Source organism: Mesoplodon mirus (genome assembly GCF_964341445.2).
Source record: "Mesoplodon mirus genome assembly, chromosome: 5".
In the NCBI taxonomy this organism is placed as follows: domain Eukaryota; kingdom Metazoa; phylum Chordata; class Mammalia; order Artiodactyla; family Ziphiidae; genus Mesoplodon; species Mesoplodon mirus.
Window position 1 is genome coordinate 46,884,417 of NC_138980.1, and position 17,364 is coordinate 46,901,780.

A 17,364-nucleotide genomic window follows, 5' to 3' on the forward strand; every position below is an offset into this window, starting at 1 on the left:
AATTCTTCCAAGTGGGGTCCAAAATTCCTCACTCTTGTAGGGCTCTAAGTTGCATGACAGGGCCCTGTCATTCTTGGTTGGGTTTACATCTGTAAACCCAGGTAAGGCATACAAATAAGTATAAAAGAGCAATGATAAAGAGATGGGCCCGATATTGTGTGTGTGTGTAAGTTATGTGAATGCAGGTGGCCTAACAAGTTTTGCCATCACTGGGCTATTTTTGGTTATGTTTTGTCTGCATTTAAGATGTGTGAAATTTTAGGGAATTCCCTGGAGGTCCAATGGTTAGGACTCGGCGCTTTCACTGCCAGGGCCAGGATTTGATCCCTAGTCTGGGAAATGAGATCCCGCAAGCTGCGAAGCGAAGCCAAAAAAGAAAAAAAAAAAGTGCGTGAAACTTGAAAGAGAATTTGATTTACCACTTTGATGTTTTCTCTACTTGACTTTCAAGTTTGACAGAAGTCCTGGGAAAGAAGTTGCTTCTCTCACGTGTAAGTTGGTGTACCGTCAGGTGTATGAAAGTGTGAACCCCATTTTCCAGGCTGCACTGCAAAAGTCCACATCGTGTGCTTCTCTACTGACATCTCTCCGGCCGGGAACTCTGTTTTGGGGACTCCAAGCACCGCTGGTCTGCTTCTGTGAAGCCTTCACTGCCTTTTCCCCTTGATCTCTGGAGCCCGTTTCTCAACACACCTGTCACTTCGCACGGGCCCGAAACAGATGCGCAGCAAGTGAGATCGGTGAAGAAGGCGGCTGACCGAGACACCTCTGGAGAGACTGATGGTTCTTTTTACTGTTCTGCACTGCCGCTGAGGACGGTTTGATGAGGAGGCGCAGGATGGGAGTGAAACCAGTCAGGGTAGAAAAACTCAGACTCGCTCACGGTGGTGTCTGTAAGGTGCAGGTTGTCACGATAGCAGCAGCGCCGAGCGGGAGCCAGTCGCCAGCAGATCACTGGCAGAACCAGCTGTTTTTCGGGCTGTGCTAACTTGAATTTCTCTCGGTGCCCTGTTTCTTCTCCCATTCTCCGTCCTTTAGCACCGTCTACTATTTCCTCTACCCCACATTTGCTCACCTTATGTGATGTGTCTGTGCCTCAGTGGCCTCACCTACAGTAGAGGGAGACACCTACAACAGGACCAGACAGAGTCAACGTGATGTGATAGATGGTATGGTTATTACTGCTATCTTTCCTGTGAATAATTCCCCGGCCTGACTTCCACTATACGTTTCCAACGCACTCCTTCTTGTACTTTTTTTTTTTAATATTTCATTTGTCGTTGAGTGGGATTCCCGCCTTTTGCTGCCTCTAAATCTTCTAGGATTTTAAGTTCTGTGAAGTCTGGCTCTAATGACATAGACCACCTGGTTTTGCATTACAGACCTAGAGATGTGGAACATATTAGCTTGAAGGGAACTGGTAATAGATTGGAAAAGACAGGAGTATGGATAAAACTGTAAAAGTTATGCATACTTTTATGCACATACATTCCAGCAACAAATGACAGAAGTAGTCAAGTTAACTGGAAGGAACTGTTTTAGCAGGGGAGAAGAAGAAAAAAAAAAAAAAAAAAACAGGGAACGTTGTTGTTTCCGCCCGGTTTCGAACCGGGGACCTTTCGCGTGTTAGGCGAACGTGATAACCACTACACTACGGAAACACACAGGTGCTTGTCTTCCCATATATTTTATAGGACTTATGATCATGGTCAATGTCCAGGACCCCCTACCCACCCGCTGGCTCAGAGCCCCCCGAACCATTCTGCCCTGGAATACCGGTCCCTTGGTGGCCTCGGGATCCATTAGTGGGTAGTGAAATCAATCAAGTGTAGCAATTAAAAAAAAAAAGTGTGAATGAAAGCAGCGGGCCTCGTGGGAGGGGAGGTAAAATGTGGCTTGAGGCTGGATAACCCTCTCCATTATCTCTGTCTTCTAGGGAGATAGATAGCTGCCGGGTTTAAATTTTCAGATAATTTGTGCTCTACTGACAGTTAGATCTAAAGGGTTCAAATACATTCAAAGTATATGAGATTTGAATATATTTTCGTCAAAATGTAAATTAGATACGAACAAGCAACAATGAAATTAATTTTACATATGCTTTCAATATAATTATATATTTCTTAGAAATTATACAAAATTATTAAGAATAAAGGGGAGACTGAAATTAGTGAATATCAAATTTTAAGTCGATGTTACTTAAATAAAGCTGAAAATATTTATTAAATTTTGAAAACGTAGTGAAATCTTTTAAGTATTTTATAAAAATAAAACTCATTCAATTTCCGGAATTGGGATGAGGTTTAACATATGCTATATGTAGATCTACATGTATGCAGATTTAAGAGTAGTATCGATGGTATAATATTGCAAAATGTTTTTCTGTTGCCGATGCTTGTTCCCAAAGACCTAGGTAACCAGGAATTGGAACAGAGGCTGAGTCCTACTGAGTAGGGATCCTTGAAGTGTCTGTGACACGGAAGGCCCTCTCCCCCAGAGCACAGGGCAGGAGGCCCTCTTGTCCAAGTCTAGTTCAAGGTTACCAAGGGGCCTTCAAGTGGCCCAATCCATGGACGCTTTACCATTTTCCCTTCCTAGACTATAATTTGATTCTACCCACTTGTCGTCCCTTTTTGCACATCTCGACTCCCTTGGCTTCAATGAAAGCTTCGCTGCTGGCTTTCCTCCTATTCCGACTCCTCCTTCTTTTACCTGAGGCCATCTCCCTGAGGGTCAGATCCCAGCTCACTGCTTGACCCACACTGTATCCCTGCAACTGAGACTCCAGCTAAGACTGCTCTCCCCTGTCTTGCACATGTCCCTTTAGATGTCTCCCAACTTGTTCAAGACTGAACTCATTACTCCTCTCTGCCCCACCACTTCCAATCTTCAGTATCCGATCTCGGTTGTTAAACCATCGAAAGCAGAAATCCAGGAGACCCCTCTCCTGCCCTGAGTACAAACCATACATCCAGCTTCTTCACCGCTTCTCCGGTCAGCTGCTGCCTTGCCCCTGGCGCCAGCCACCTCCTGTCTGGACCGTGACTGTTTCCTTCCGGCCCCTCTCCCTGACGCGGTCTCAGTCCCCTCACACCTTCTGCTCATCATTCCTGAAAGAATCCAAGACGTAAATCAGTGCGAGTCCTTCTGCCTCTGCAGCTTTTACTACCGCTCGAGAAAAAGACCGAAGATCCTACCATGCGTTTGCCTAACGTCTGAACCTATGAATGCCAAAAGCAACGTGGGTCACTTACTAGCACAGGGATTCTAAACCAGACCTGGCCCGAGGGGCGGCGGTGGAAGGAGTGGAGAGGAGAGAAAAGCAGGAATTGTAGCAGAAAGCTCGGGCGGGCGTGCCCTGGGCTTGTTGGGAGACAGGGAAGAGAAGCTTGTCCACTTAGGCTTTCTCTCGCTCCCTCTTTTTTTTTTTTAACATCTTTATGGGAGTATAATTGCTTTACAGTGGTGTGTTAGTTTCTGCTGTATAACAAAGTGAATCAGCTATACATATACATATATTCCCATATCTCCTCCCTCTTGCATCTCCCTCCCACTCTCCCTATCCCACCCCTGTAGATGGACACAAGCACCGAGCTGATCTCCCTGTGCTATGCAGCTACTTCCCACTAGCTATCTATTTTACATTTGGTAGTGTATATATGTCCATGCCACTCTCTCACTTTGTTCCAGCTTACCCTTCCCTCTCCCCGTGTCCTCATGTCCATTCTCTACTTCTGCATCTTTATTCCTGTCATGCACTTCTGCTTTCTCTTAATGAAAAAGCCAGAATCTTTTAGGAATGTTTTCCAGTCCCACTAAAGGTGGTAAAAAATAACCCTGAAACCACTTTGCAAACGAATCCACAAGCATTTGTGCAAGACGAAATGCCAAAGTTCAAACTCTTCTAACACCGTCTTGTTTAGACCCAAACGTTCCAAGAAAAGACCATAATAACACTAACTCCCCAGGGACGCGTGAGGTAGGCCTGTACTAGCAACTCTGCCTATTTTACCAACTCTGCCCAATTCCTGTCCACAATGCTCTCAGAGGGTGTCATGCTAAATCCTCCCTAACGCTCCCTTTTGATACACTTCTGAGACCGAAGGTGGTAGTATCCTTCGCTTAGCAAGTTTAATAAACCAGCTTTATATAATCAACAGACTTCTCTTGTGGTCTGGTATGTATGTGGGGAGACTTCTACAGACGGAAAATAGAAAATGGGCTGAATTTGCAGGACTAAGGAACAATAAATGGAAAAGAATGAATTCAAGTGAAGTTAAGGAAGAATTTCGTGACAAGACCGGTAAACCGAAGATGTTCATGTTAGGGTGTTCCAAGAAAGGACATTTTCACGTTCCTTTATGTGGAGGGGGAATGTGGAGGCTGGGATGTGTGGGGCAACATTTCACAAAAGATCGACTCAGTATGGCGCATAAAGAGAGTATACTGGACATGAGGGTCTCGGACATCGAAACAGGGCGGCGGCGGTGAGAGCGCGGAATACTAACCTCTAAATCACCTGGTAAGGTGGTCGCTAATCAGCGGGCCCTGGGATCCTACCGCAGCTTCCGGGGGTCACTCAGTGCCCTCCCTCCCAGGGAAGCTTGCCCGGGACACGCGGGCAGGTCGTCTCTTAAATAGAGGGCGCCTAATACATGTTGAGCGCTGATAGGCGGATGTCAGTAAGTGGAATCTGGTCTGAAGAACAGGCCCCTAGGAATTTGTCCGCCGGCAGTCACCCTTCACTCTCCCTTTCGGGAAGCGATAGGCCTTAGAGCTGGGTGCACTCCATCTCGAGTGCGGGTCTTGGTCTGGAGAATACCTTGCTGCCCTTAGCATTAAAAGCTCTTTTATTATCCTAATTTCCAAAACGAACTAACGCCCAACGTGGGGCTCGAACCCACGACCCTGAGATTAAGAGTCTCATGCTCTACCGACTGAGCTAGCCGGGCGACTAGTGACGGTACGTTTTCTGTCCCAAGAGACCAAGATCCACAAGCAAGGATGCAGGCACACTGCTAAGCAACCGCAGAAGTATTATGGAACGCCAACGGTGCGCCTGGCTCTGCCCTAATGACTAGGGCCGAGGGGTCCGAAGTCTACGCCCCCTCGACACGGAAGAGGTGGCCGTGCAGGCTTCCGGGGAGAAGAACAAAGAGATTAGCTGAGGTAACGAGACCTGAATTTACGTTGGAGCACTTATGGAGTATATAGACTGCCACGGTACCGCCTCACGGCCAGTCTCCGAGAAATAGAAATAGAGATAAACACACACTTGTACTTCATGTGACAGCCTTCACTCTCCGGGATGCGGAAGAGACGGTGACTAGGACCAAAAGTTGTTTCCGCCCGGTTTCGAACCGGGGACCTTTCGCGTGTGAGGCGAACGTGATAACCACTACACTACGGAAACACCCATAGCAAGGCAACCTGATTACACCCTGAAATCTATACGTGGCCGGAACTGGCGGGGTTGAGAAACGCCACAAATCCAGAGGCATAAGGGGCTGGCATCAGGGGCCGGCTGAACCGTGTTCAGGTCTTGTGGCCCCATTTTTCTGCCACAGTAGCGCTCGCAGCTCCCGGCACGGCCTAGTACAGTTCACGCACGAGGATTCGTGGTTTTGGCGCGTTCGGACCACCACTTTAGAAAGCACGTCCATTTGGCGCTTCCCCAAGAGGCGGGAAGGGCCTCGAGATCAGGGTCAATTCTGCGTGCCCAGCCCTGGCATCGCGCAGCGTCCGACACTCGCTGGGGATTCTGTACATGGATATAGGTCCTGTAACTTTCCCCGCAGTTCTTTTTTTTTTAATTTTTAATTAAGCGATATATATATATATATATTTTAAAGCATCAAGTATTATTTCTATTGCACAAATAATCTCTTTGGCAGAGTTGCTCTGAGTACCACAGCAGTATCTTTACTGATGCCGTTCTACATGCCCCCTAGGATTCTCTCAAGTAAAATCAATTCCGCAAACCCATTCTGAGTCCCTGCTCTTAGACTGCGACTCCACGAAGACAGACCTCGAGGTTTTCTGGGCGTGGAGCACGCGTGGTGCACAGCTCAGAAAGTGTTAAATGAATCGACAGCACTTGGGGGAAAAAAAACACTTTTTTTTTTAAGGCAATACATTGACATGGTTCAAAATTCAAAACACACACAACGACATTTACGGAAAAGTGTCCTTCCTATCCTGGATCCTCAGACTTCCCAGAGAAACTAGTATTCTTCCAGAGACAGACGACGACGACGATAATAATGGGTAGCTAAACCTTGTAGCTAAGCAACATTCTAATAGCTTTGCATTACATTAATTTCACTAAGCCCTCTTAGATAGAAACAACTGCCCTTACTTTATGAATAAACACAAGACTATAAAGCTATTACATACATTTAACATCCTATTCCCCCCCCCATTTTTTACAGATGTACTCTACACACTATTCAGCACCTTGCTTTTTTCACTTCAGAATCCTGTACATTTTGAAGAGGATTCCTTTTTTATATCTAAAGTGTTCCAATGTGTGAATGTGCATGTCATGATTTGCAACCGTTCCTTTACTGATGGCAATTAGGAAAGTTCATCTAAACGATGCGATAGTGACCGACCGCAGTTTCTAAAACGGGTGTGGAAATGCCAACTACAGAGGGGAGGAGGAGGGGGAGGGTCTCCGGTCCCACCTCCACCGCACTTCTACAGGCCCCGCCCCCTAGTCTCGGAGGGACGCTCAGAGCCCTCAAACAACAAAGTCCTTCGCCTAGAAGGGCCGGAAGTACTTCAGGGCGCTCACCAACCGCCGCCCCTCCGCTTCCGGTACCGGCGGCGGAGTCCCTGCTGCAGTTCTCCGTGTCCGGTCGGTAGGATGGCGCCGGGCCGATGCGGTCATAGCACCGAGAGCAGACGGGCGCCAAGCCCTTCCACCGTCCCCCGAAGTTTATCCCCAGTGGCGCGCGATGGGGGAGGCCGAGCTTTCTGTTTCGTCTGCGTTCCTTGCTCCCTCGCATCACAGAGGCGTGCGCCTCCGTCTTTCTAGGTCTCCCGCCCTGTTCCCGAGTGCCTGCTAGAGTGTCTTCTCACCGTTTTCTGTCACCCAGGGGCCCGGGGCGGGTAAGGGTAGGGAGAGGGGTAGAAAGGGATGTAGCGTGACCGCGGATGGAACTCGCGAGCTTGGGTGGCTCACAGCACCGGAAGTGTTGGGGGGACGGAAATGAGGGGGCGGAGCCAGGAAGTGAGGAGGGGCGGGGGTTTATGAGGAGGCCAACGGACCTTTGGGGTAGATTTGCACTCAGGGCCACCTGAGGGACTTGGCGGTATCGCTCAGCTGTGTCCCCTCCCCTCTCAGGGACACGGTTGTCGTCTGGGAGTAGGGAACTCTGTGCGGAGGGGTGGGTTGTCGGGAGGACATTTCTCTGGCTGCGCTTGAGGCAAGGTGTGGAGAGGCAGGGCTGGGGGTGGGGCTGGGTCGTCAGGGCGTCTGAGAGGGAAGACCCCCCCCGCCCCCACCCCCCCACCGCCCGTCTACACTGGCTGACTGGACACTAAGATGGCTGCCGTTGCCATGGCACCCAACCCTGTGCAGACCCTTCAGGAGGAGGCGGTGTGCGCCATCTGCCTCGATTACTTCACGGACCCTGTGTCCATCGGCTGCGGGCACAACTTCTGCCGAGTGTGTGTAACCCAGCTGTGGGGAGGGGAGGATGAAGAGGACAGGGACGAGTTAGACCGGGAGGAAGAGGAGGAGGACGGAGAGGAGGAGGAAGTGGAGGCCGGTGGGGGGTGGGACACCCCCATGCGGGATGAAGACTATGAGGGCGACATGGAGGAGGAAGTCGAGGAGGAAGAGGAGGGTGTGTTCTGGACCAGTGGCATGGGCGGGTCCAACTGGGAAAACATGGACTACGTGTGGGAGGAGGAGGACGAGGAGGAAGACCTGGACTACTACTTGGGGAACGTGGAGGGGGACCTGAGGGGGGAGGACGAGGAGGATGAGGAGGAAGTGCTGGAGGAGGACGAGGAAGAGGAGCTAGATCCTGTCACCCCACTGACCCCGCCTCCAGCCCCTCGGAGGTGCTTCACCTGCCCCCAGTGCCGCAAGAGCTTTCCCAGGCGGAGCTTCCGCCCCAACCTGCAGCTGGCCAACATGGTCCAGGTGATTCGGCAGATGCACCCAACCCCTGGTCGAGGGAGCCGTGGGAACGAGCAGGGCATTTGTCCCAAACACCAAGAAGCCCTGAAGCTCTTTTGCGAGGTGGATGAAGAAGCCATCTGTGTGGTGTGCCGAGAATCCAGGAGCCACAAACAACACAGCGTGGTGCCATTGGAGGAGGTGGTGCAGGAGTACAAGGTGAGAGAAGTAGAAGATGGGAGTTTAGTGGGGGTGGAGAGGAAGTAAGAGGAGCTGGGAAAAGGAAACATGTCTTCCCCCCCGCCCCCCCCCAAGAACCTCATGTACTGTTGAGCTGATTCTCCTTACCTAAGCACTTACTGGCACCAGGATGGGTTAGAGTGAGAAGGATCCTGGACACAGACAAAGTAGACACAGTGAAGAAGACCAGGGAAGACTGGCTTCCTCAAAGGAGATCTGGCAAAATTGGTGATGCCATATCTCTGGGCTTTGTCTTCTGGGGAAAAGCCACTGCTCTTTTACACTTCCACTGTCCCTAAGTAATAGGAATGCAAGTGACAAGCCCCTAGGGCTTTACTACCAGTCTCATTTAACTCTGGGTGACTCTTAAATGTATCCTTGACTAAAACCCCTCGCAATGGAAAGAACTTGGGGCTCAAATAAGAAGGGGCTCTGAGGGGCAGGAATGTAGTATTGACTGCTCGTATCAGACCCACACGCTCCTCACTGGCTTTCTAAGGCGTTCCCCACCCACTCCAAGGTACGGCTTGGTTCTCTACGTGGATCTGCATCACTCTGGTGTCGCGGCCAGGGCTTCTTACCTTTCCTGGGAATTCAGAAAAAAGGGAGAGGTTTTTAAGTCAGAAGACCTGGCTTTTAGTCTCTGAATGTCTTTGAACTTTAATTTCTTAGTATGTACCCCAGCACTGTACTAAGCACTTTTCATGGACTGTCTCATTTAAAACTGAAAACAATCCTGTGAGTTTGATATGGTTTGTATTCCTGTTTTACAGATTGGGAAACAGAGATGTAAGTAATATACACAGGGCCCCACAGCTACTAGTAACTGATGGACTTGGTTATGACCACCCCCAGCCCTGGCCTATACCGTTAACAGGGTCAGCGCCGTTTGGATGTCTGCTGTTTGTTTGACTTTTCTGACATGTGACTTTTCTTCTTGGAGTCTGATTCTAGTTTAGTTAATATCTTGCCTCCTACTTCTGATCTTGATTCTTTGGACACAGATAAAGGAGATTTGTGTGTGAGACAGCCAGTAGAAATAACATTATTTAGCAAAGGCCCAGATGGGTTTGTAGCAGTGCAACCAGGAGGAGAGGGTAGCTTCTTCTACGTAGTCTGCACAGAGCTTTTTTGTTTTATGACTTGCGTTTTCACACCTTCCCCTGATTCCTACAGTAACGTTATTTAGGTATTATTATCATTACCCCAGTTTTAGAGTGAGGTGTCTAGAGCTTCTCAGCTGTGATACGTACAGCTAACACAAACCTACACCCCTCATGACAAGTAACTACTCCTTGCACACAGTGATTGTCAAACGTGGCTGATGGTTCCAATTATTAGTGGAGGTTTTCAGAAGTACAGTGCGCCCTACCGTTAGAGATTCTGAATCAGTGACAGGGAGAATATCTTTAGAAAGCCCAAGCTAGTATGGGAATCACTGAACTGGTAATACCACCTGCCTTTTAGGCCCTACATTATTAGGGGAGATTGTGAGCTCCTTTTGTCCTTCCATTTTGTATCCCCTCAGTTTCTAGTTAATTGTACTCATCATACAATGTGCAGTCACTTTGTTAACTGGATCCCAGGGCGGAATATCCATGAGCATTCCACCCCTTCTCCACCCTCCCCTTGCAGAACTCTTCTGAAGAGCTTCTGAAACTGGATTTTAATTTGTGTTAGCCATAGCTGTTGAATGCCAGGCCAGTAGAGCTGTGCAATTTGGAGAGGCCACATAGACACAAATAATCTGATCAGCAAATGCAAATACGTAAGTTTCATTATGTCAAACTAATTTGAGTGACTCCCTTTCTAACTTACAGGGTATTTTACAGGCAGGTAGTTACTTTTCAGATATGTACACTAACTAGCATTAGTTTGGCACACTGTTGTTTTGTAGAGAGATCTCCTTATTGAATAGGTAATAATGCACAAATGATGTATAAATAAAGCTTCAAAAAAGTTAAACGTTCTTGAAACTTTCTCTTAAATGGTACTCTATTTGAATTTGTGTGTATGAATTTTTTGTCAACAATTTAGGAAAAATATTAAATGAGAAATTTATGCATCATGAATTCTGACTTAATAGAGTTGAAATTATCGTGGAGAAAAGTAGATAGTAATAGCAAAAGGCAAAATTTTGTGTAGTTTATGTTATGTTTATGTTATGGATTGATTGTAATTTTATTATGATTTTTTTCTTCGACCAGTTAACCTGTGCAACGACTACCTTTTGTGCTCTGGGACACTGACCTCTTTAGATCAAGGGTCATTATCAGGCTGTCATTGGCAGCTTAGGCTTGGGTAGGGAATTCTAGATAACATTTAGTACTGATCTTTTGCTCCATGCCAGACACTGTGCTAAGCATAGTGTCTGTGAGGTAGATTCTGTTATTCCCAGTTCCCTTTTTGAGATGCGGAAACTGGAAGCATGGCTTGTCTCGGGCTGCATTCAGGTTCAGATCAGAGTCTAGGCTTGAGCTCTCCTATGCTGTATTACCCCTTAAGGAAAAGGAGAAGGCATAGAAGGCAGAAGGAGTAGATGGCATAAAAAAGGAAAGAGCACAAAAGTCGGGCTTATCTCCTCCATTCTAGTCTAACAGCCCTTTAAAGCAAAAGATTCTGCTACAGATGATTAGAACACAGAGCTCAAGAGCATATTTGCTGAGAGAGTTAAAACTTTAGGAGGAGAGGGTATTTGTTTTCCATTTAGCAAGTAACTGAGTAGGAGAGAAAGCCAATGGACAGAGAGAAGCGCAGAAATTACAATAAGTAAAGCGGGGTTCCTGCTGCCATGAGCCTGTGTGTCCTGGGGGCAGCACACTTGTAAATGATTGCAGTGCAGGGGAGTATTGTAAAGGCGTATTCGTGTTCCTTGGGATCACAGAGGAAGTTGGGGACCATCAGGGGCATGGTCAGGTAGCTGGGTTTTAAAGGAAGAATGCCTTGGGCTAAGTGTAGAAGGGCAGCCCCAGGCAGAGGGAACAGCATGGATAAAGGTATGGAATTATGCTCAGGAAAAGACAAGTTTTATGTGACTAAAAATAAGAGTCTATGTTGAGGGGGTGTAGGAGGGGAGGCTAGAAATGAAGGAGCAATGAAAGCCTCATATTTTGCAAGTCATGGAGAACTGTTGAAAGATTTTTAGCACAGGCTTAAAATCATCAGAAGAGTATTTAGAGATGAAAATTATGAGGAAGATTGCTTATGAGGGGGAAGGGACTATAGGTAGGAACATTCATATGGAAGGACTTTGTGTGGTGAGGGGCTCAAGCCAGGTTTACTCCAACTCTGAGTGTGGGGCTATGTAGTCATCAGGATCCTACCTTTATTTTTATTTTATTTTTTTTTACTTTTTGGCTGCGCTGCATGGTATGCGGGATTTTAGTTCCCTGACCAGGGATCGAACCCTCGCTCCCTGCAGTGGAAGCGTGGAATCTTAACTGCTGGACTGCCTGGGAAGTCCCAGGATCCTACCTTCAGAGCACACCCAGGGCTTTGTACATGAGAGCAGGTGGAGGGTTGGAGGCCTTTGTCATCATCTGAAGAGAAGAAAGGGGAGGAAGGGAGTGTGATGCTCCTTTGATACCTGTGATGGTGATCAGGCATTGAGCCCCAACCCCAAATGGGAGAATGGGGTATGTGGGCTCTGAGAACAGGTGCCTCTCGCATCCCAGGCCTCTAATCTTCCTTTCCCCGTTTCCTTAGGCCAAACTGCAGGGGCATGTGGAACCACTGAGGAAGCACTTGGAGGCTGTGCAGAAGATGAAGGCCAAGGAGGAGAGGCGGGTGACAGAGTTGAAGGTGAGTAAATGTCCTTGACAGGGCTCTGTGGTCAGAGCAGAGAAGATGGGCTCTCACAAGGGGTGACTAGATCTGCTGAAGAGGGGCAGCCGAGGCCTGGGAGAGAGGTAGACACCTTCCCAGGGTTGTGAGGAGAGAGGGGCCTTAGTGGATCAAGAGGCATGTTTGTTCCTAGGTTCCAAAATGGAGTGAAACAGGTTTAGCTTGGAGAGGGTTGGTGCCTGGCCCAAGGCTGCAGAGCAGGTTTACCACCCCAGACACCCAACCCAAGAGCTGCTGCTCCATACTGCTGTGCCCACCACACCAGATAACACAGAGAGCAGAAGAGGGCAAGGCAAAATTCAGATATCAGGTATCAGAGAAGCTCCAGGTTCCAGGATAGGTGGCAAATGGTGGGCAAAGCAGCCCTGAGCATGAGGGGAGGAATGTTAGCACTGCAGAGACCTAATATCTTCTAGTCCGGTGTTTCTCAGCCTTTTTTTAAATTATTGCTCACCCCTCCCCAAGGAGTATTTTTAGATATTTTCCCCCTAATTCCCACCCCTTACCTCTGCCTCTTTTTGTAAGGCCGGGAGGCACTGGAATAGCCTAGCGCTGAGCTTTGGAGACCAAGCCAGGGCATCCTTCCTGTCTGTCCTCTTCCACCATCCCTCCAATGCCTGCCACCCTGAGAGGGTGGCTGAGCCTTGCCACTTCCAGGGCCCGTGCTCATTCATTGCCACCTACACATTAGGGACTCTGTTGCTGGCAATTGCTAGGCACTGAGTGGTGAAATCTGAGTCTGGGAGTTGGGGAGTTATCTTGCTTCTAAGCCAGCTGCCCAAGTTGAGACTTTTGGGCTCCTGGAGTGCAGAGGTGTCAGGATCTGAGTTTCACTGGGACAGAGAGTGAAACTGACTATTTCCTTCACCCACTTGGCCAGCCAGGACTTTCCTCCCCACTCTGGCCTGTTACTCTTTTTCCTAAGAATGTCTCCAGCTTATATCTGGGCGAAAAGTGCGCCCATCATCTGGGATTGTCCAGCCCAGGCAGATGGGGTGGGAATGGGCAGAGGTTTTCTCTCATTATATATCGAAGTTACCTACATAATAATATCCTTGATTTTGCCTCTTGGCCCATAAAGTGTAAAATATTATCTGACCCTTTACAGAAGAAGTTTGCTGACTCCTGATCTAGAAGGATTGGGTGACTTTCCCAAGGTCATTAGTGGTATAGCCAGGACCCCAATTTCATATCTTGATTCCTGAATTTTTTATTCATTTCAAAAACTTCTTACCAGCACCTACTCTGTGGTCGGCACTGTGCCAGGGTCCGAGGACCCTGTGGCAACAGCGCTTACAGAGAAGTGGGTGAAGACAATGTTAAAAGATACTCCACTGTAAATACAACATTTCAAATTGAGATATATGCCATGAGGAGATACAATGATATTTATGAGGGTGGTCCTGATTTAGATCTGGAAGAGAGATACTTCTCTTAGGACTGTTTAAGCTTAGACCTGAAGAACGAGTCAAGTTAGGTAGCCAGGGTGGAGATAAGTGTTGCAGGCATTGGTTGGTGAGTTTGGGACTAGTGTGCCAGGAGCATGTAAGTGGTGCCTGCTAAAGCCAGGAGATGGGGAAGGGGACAGGGCCCTTTTTCCATTCAGAATGTAGGGCTCCTTTGCCTTGGATTGAGGGGCAACAGTTGCAAAATTGGAGGTTTATGTTTCTGTGTGTTGAGGTGGTATCCACCATCCCCTTTGCATCATCCCAGAGCCAGATGAAGTCAGAGCTGGCAGCTGTGGCCTCAGAATTTGGGCGGCTGACACGGTTTCTGGCCGAAGAGCAGGCAGGGCTAGAGCGGCGCCTCCGAGAGATGCACGAAGCTCAGCTGGGGCGCGCGGGAGCAGCGGCCAGCCGCCTCTCGGAGCAGGCTGCCCAGCTGAGCCGCCTGCTGGCTGAGGCCCAGGAGCGGAGCCAGCAGGGGGGCCTGCGGCTGCTCCAGGTGAGCAATGGCCCCTTCCCTGTCCACCCTCCAGAACCCTGTGTCTGCTCTGTCAGGCGGTGCTTACCAAACACCTGTCCAGAGCTGCCTCTCTTCTCATTGGGAGGAACCCACAATGATTTAACCTGAAGACCAAAAGGTTTTGGAGGCTGCAGAGTAGTTGATGCCAAATGTGGTGTGTGTGTTGATTATACGCAATGAAAAGAACGAAGATTCCGTTCGTAGGAGGAGGGTTTTAAGAGTTGAGGAAAGAATTTTTGACAGTGGCATCCTGAAAAATATGACCAAGTTGTATTGTGAAAATCCTTTTACTGGGGTTGACAATTCTATTTGACCCACAGCAGGATGAGTTAAATTAGGCATACTGAAGCACAGGGGTGGTCGAGATGGATGCATGTTTACTGAGGGCCTTGTTTACTGAGGGCCTTGTGTCCTTTTTCTCACTCCCTTGTTCAAGTTCAGTTCTTTCTCTGGCTGGAATCAGATGGGGAGAAGGGAGCCATCCCTGTGCAGCTGACTCTCTCTTTGTCTCTTTCTCCCTCTCCCTCTTTTTGTTTCTGTTATTCCCAGGACATCAAGGAGACTTTCAATAGGTGTGTTCCCACCCTTTATCCTTTGTGACCCAGTGGCATAGATGGTTCCCCATCCCTGCCTCTCTCGGATATCCTGCTCCTCTCCTTCCTTCCCCAGGACCCGAGTTTCTGCCTCCTGGACCCTCTCCTTCCCCTCAGCTTCTGCTCTTCCCTCTGGGAATATCATGGTCCCACCCCCTGCCCGGTCCCCTTCCTCCAGGTGTGAAGAGGTACAGCTGCAGCCCCCAGAGGTCTGGTCCCCTGACCCGTGTCAACCCCATAGCCATGACTTCCTGACAGACGCCATCGTGAGGAAAATGAGCCGGATGTTCTGTCAGGCTGCCCGAGGTAGGGAGGTCATCTGTTTGACCTTCCTTTGCCTTTTTCTTCACATACCTGAGATTGGGTTCTGAGGGAAGTTGGGCCCTGGGGGAATAGTGGGTGCTGAGATACAGGATACAGGGAGGCCAACTGGGGGGGGCTTCAAGCCAAGAGTAGCTTTTGTCCTAGCCCAGGTAGGTGTTGGGGAATAAGAGCTGGGGCCAGAGGGAAAACCTGTCTGGTGTCCTGAAAACAGAGTGGGGAAAGAAGGGGAGCCCCTAGGAACTCGAGCCTGGACTCTAGGTTGGGGTGGGGAGCTGAGGACAGCTGGATGGTGGGGAGGGAGAGAGGTGAAGGGAAGGGCAGCAGGAAAGGCCAAACCTTGGAGTGAGCTGCCAATGGGGAACAGTCGTTCCAGCCTTGGCGTATTTGTCCTCCCTCCTCCCAAGTGGACCTGACGCTGGACCCCGACACGGCTCACCCGGCCCTGATGCTGTCCCCTGACCGCCGGGGGGTCCGCCTGGCAGAGCGGCGGCAGGAGGTTGCTGACCATTCCAAGCGCTTCTCGGCAGACTGCTGCGTGCTGGGGGCCCAGGGCTTCCGCTCTGGCCGGCACTACTGGGAGGTAGAGGTGGGTGGGCGGCGGGGTTGGGCAGTGGGTGCTGCCCGTGAATCAACCCATCATAAGGAGAAGGTGGGCTCTGGGGGGTCCTCTGTGGGCAGCAGTGATGCCAGCTCCTCCTCTCGCCATCACCACCGCCGCCGCCGGCTCCACCTGCCCCAGCAGCCCCTGCTCCAGCGGGAAGTGTGGTGTGTGGGCACCAATGGCAAACGCTACCAGGCACAGAGCTCAACGGAGCAGACACTGCTGAGCCCAAGTGAGAAACCAAGGCGCTTTGGTGTGTACCTGGACTATGAGGCCGGGCGCCTGGGCTTCTACAATGCAGAGACTCTGGCTCACGTGCACACCTTTTCGGCTGCCTTCCTGGGCGAGCGTGTCTTCCCTTTCTTCCGGGTGCTCTCCAAGGGTACCCGTATCAAGCTCTGCCCTTGATCAACCTGCCACCCGCAGGGGCCCCTCTGGTTAGCACTGGGGGGGCGGGTGGTGGTGGAAAGTAGCCCATAAGTTTGGGAGCTCAAAGGCTCCTCTATTTGTGACTGCGTTGCTTCCTGCTCCTCCTTGACCCCAGGCCCCTGCTTCTTCCTCTAGGAGCCTAATGAATGCCCCCAGCCTCCAGCTCAGTCTTCTCATCTACTAAGTCTGTCCAACAGGTCTGCATGGGTCCCTGATGAAAACAGTTGCCTGGTCTTCTCTCCCTCCCTCTGCCCAGGGATCTGAGTTTTTGAGTAGGGGATGAGGGGAGATTGTAATCTCATTATCAACTTCCCTTTCCCCATCCCTGTTCAACTTTCATGTCAGTTCTGAGACTGGAGGATTTGGGCAAGACTCATGACAGCCCTCATTTCCAATTCCATTTTCTGATGTAAATTTTAGCTAAGGGATTTGGAAGCTTTTTGGGGGGAGGCAGGCTGAGAAAAGGGTAGACCTGGATAATAAACAGTCTACTCTCTGGGGGAAGTACGAAGGATTCTAATTTTTCTTCCATCCCCAATTTCTACCTCCATAGACTGGCCAGAATTTAGCTTCAGTGAGAGATCTGGAATGGCCGACATGATCGCAACTCCAAACGTCACATCACCCAATAAATTATTCCTCCCCCCCCACTGCCTTCCTTTTTTCCAGCACTTAATCTAGGAGCAAAGCTCCTCCCCTCCCCAAACCCTCAGGTCTTTTCACTGCCAGGCTCCTTTCCCTTTTGTTCAGTGGAGTTCCTTTTGTCAGGTTTCCAGCCTCTCTTCTTGTGCTTAGTTCCATTTGGTGAGCCCTGGAGGGGAGCCTGGGGACAGGGATTTGAATCCCTGGGAGGAGAGTCTTGGGCAGAATCTATTTTTCTAGTAACCCTTTGCCTTCTGTCACTTATCAGCTTTTGTCCTCTGCTTTGATGGCTGGGGTCAGTTTATGCTCCTGGGGGAAAGGGAAGATGGGTTGTGTTGCGGAAATAAAAAGTTTATTTGCTGCTTTTGTGGAGTCCACTCCTTTAGAAAAGTATAAAGTAAGGAGATGCCACCAAATGGAGGTCAGATTAATTGTACCTTCCCTATCAGGTGTGATTCTGTTTCAACAGACTGAGGTATAAATCTTACCCCCCTCCATTTGAATACCCTGCCTAGCCTGTTACTGGCAGGCCCCTCAGAATACCTACTTGAAGATCATTTGCCACTTCTTTTCTACCACTGCTATGAGACTTTATA

The 17,364-nt window shown here is 49.4% G+C and overlaps 1 protein-coding gene across 8 annotated transcripts; it reads left to right on the forward strand.

Moving 5' to 3' along the window:
• The first annotated feature begins 6,150 nt into the window (after positions 1-6,150).
• On the forward strand, positions 6,151-17,132 carry TRIM41 (tripartite motif containing 41). Of its 8 annotated transcripts, none has more exons than XM_082623076.1 (8): positions 6,151-8,350; positions 12,077-12,172; positions 13,928-14,158; positions 14,729-14,751; positions 14,849-15,078; positions 15,501-15,682; positions 16,262-16,323; positions 16,680-17,132. In XM_082623076.1, the coding sequence occupies exons 1-8, from the start codon at positions 7,550-7,552 to the stop codon at positions 16,693-16,695; spliced, it is 1,641 nt and encodes a 546-aa protein (XP_082479202.1). In that variant the 5' UTR covers positions 6,151-7,549; the 3' UTR covers positions 16,696-17,132. The 8 variants fall into 8 exon arrangements, 7 of the variants coding, with proteins under 7 accessions (XP_082479202.1, XP_082479203.1, XP_082479200.1 ...); XM_082623077.1 differs by having other exon boundaries at positions 15,501-15,676; XR_014294233.1 differs by having other exon boundaries at positions 15,501-16,323.
• Positions 17,133-17,364: the final 232 nt, after the last annotated feature.

Coding starts and splice junctions, on each gene's coding strand:
- TRIM41 (XM_082623072.1), top strand. CDS start 7,550: ATGGCTGCCGTTGCCATGGCACCCAACCCTGTGCAGACCCTTCAGGAG. Junction 12,173..13,927: donor GGCGGGTGACAGAGTTGAAG/GTGAGTAAATGT, acceptor GCATCATCCCAG/AGCCAGATGAAGTCAGAGCT. Junction 14,159..14,728: donor GGGGCCTGCGGCTGCTCCAG/GTGAGCAATGGC, acceptor TGTTATTCCCAG/GACATCAAGGAGACTTTCAA.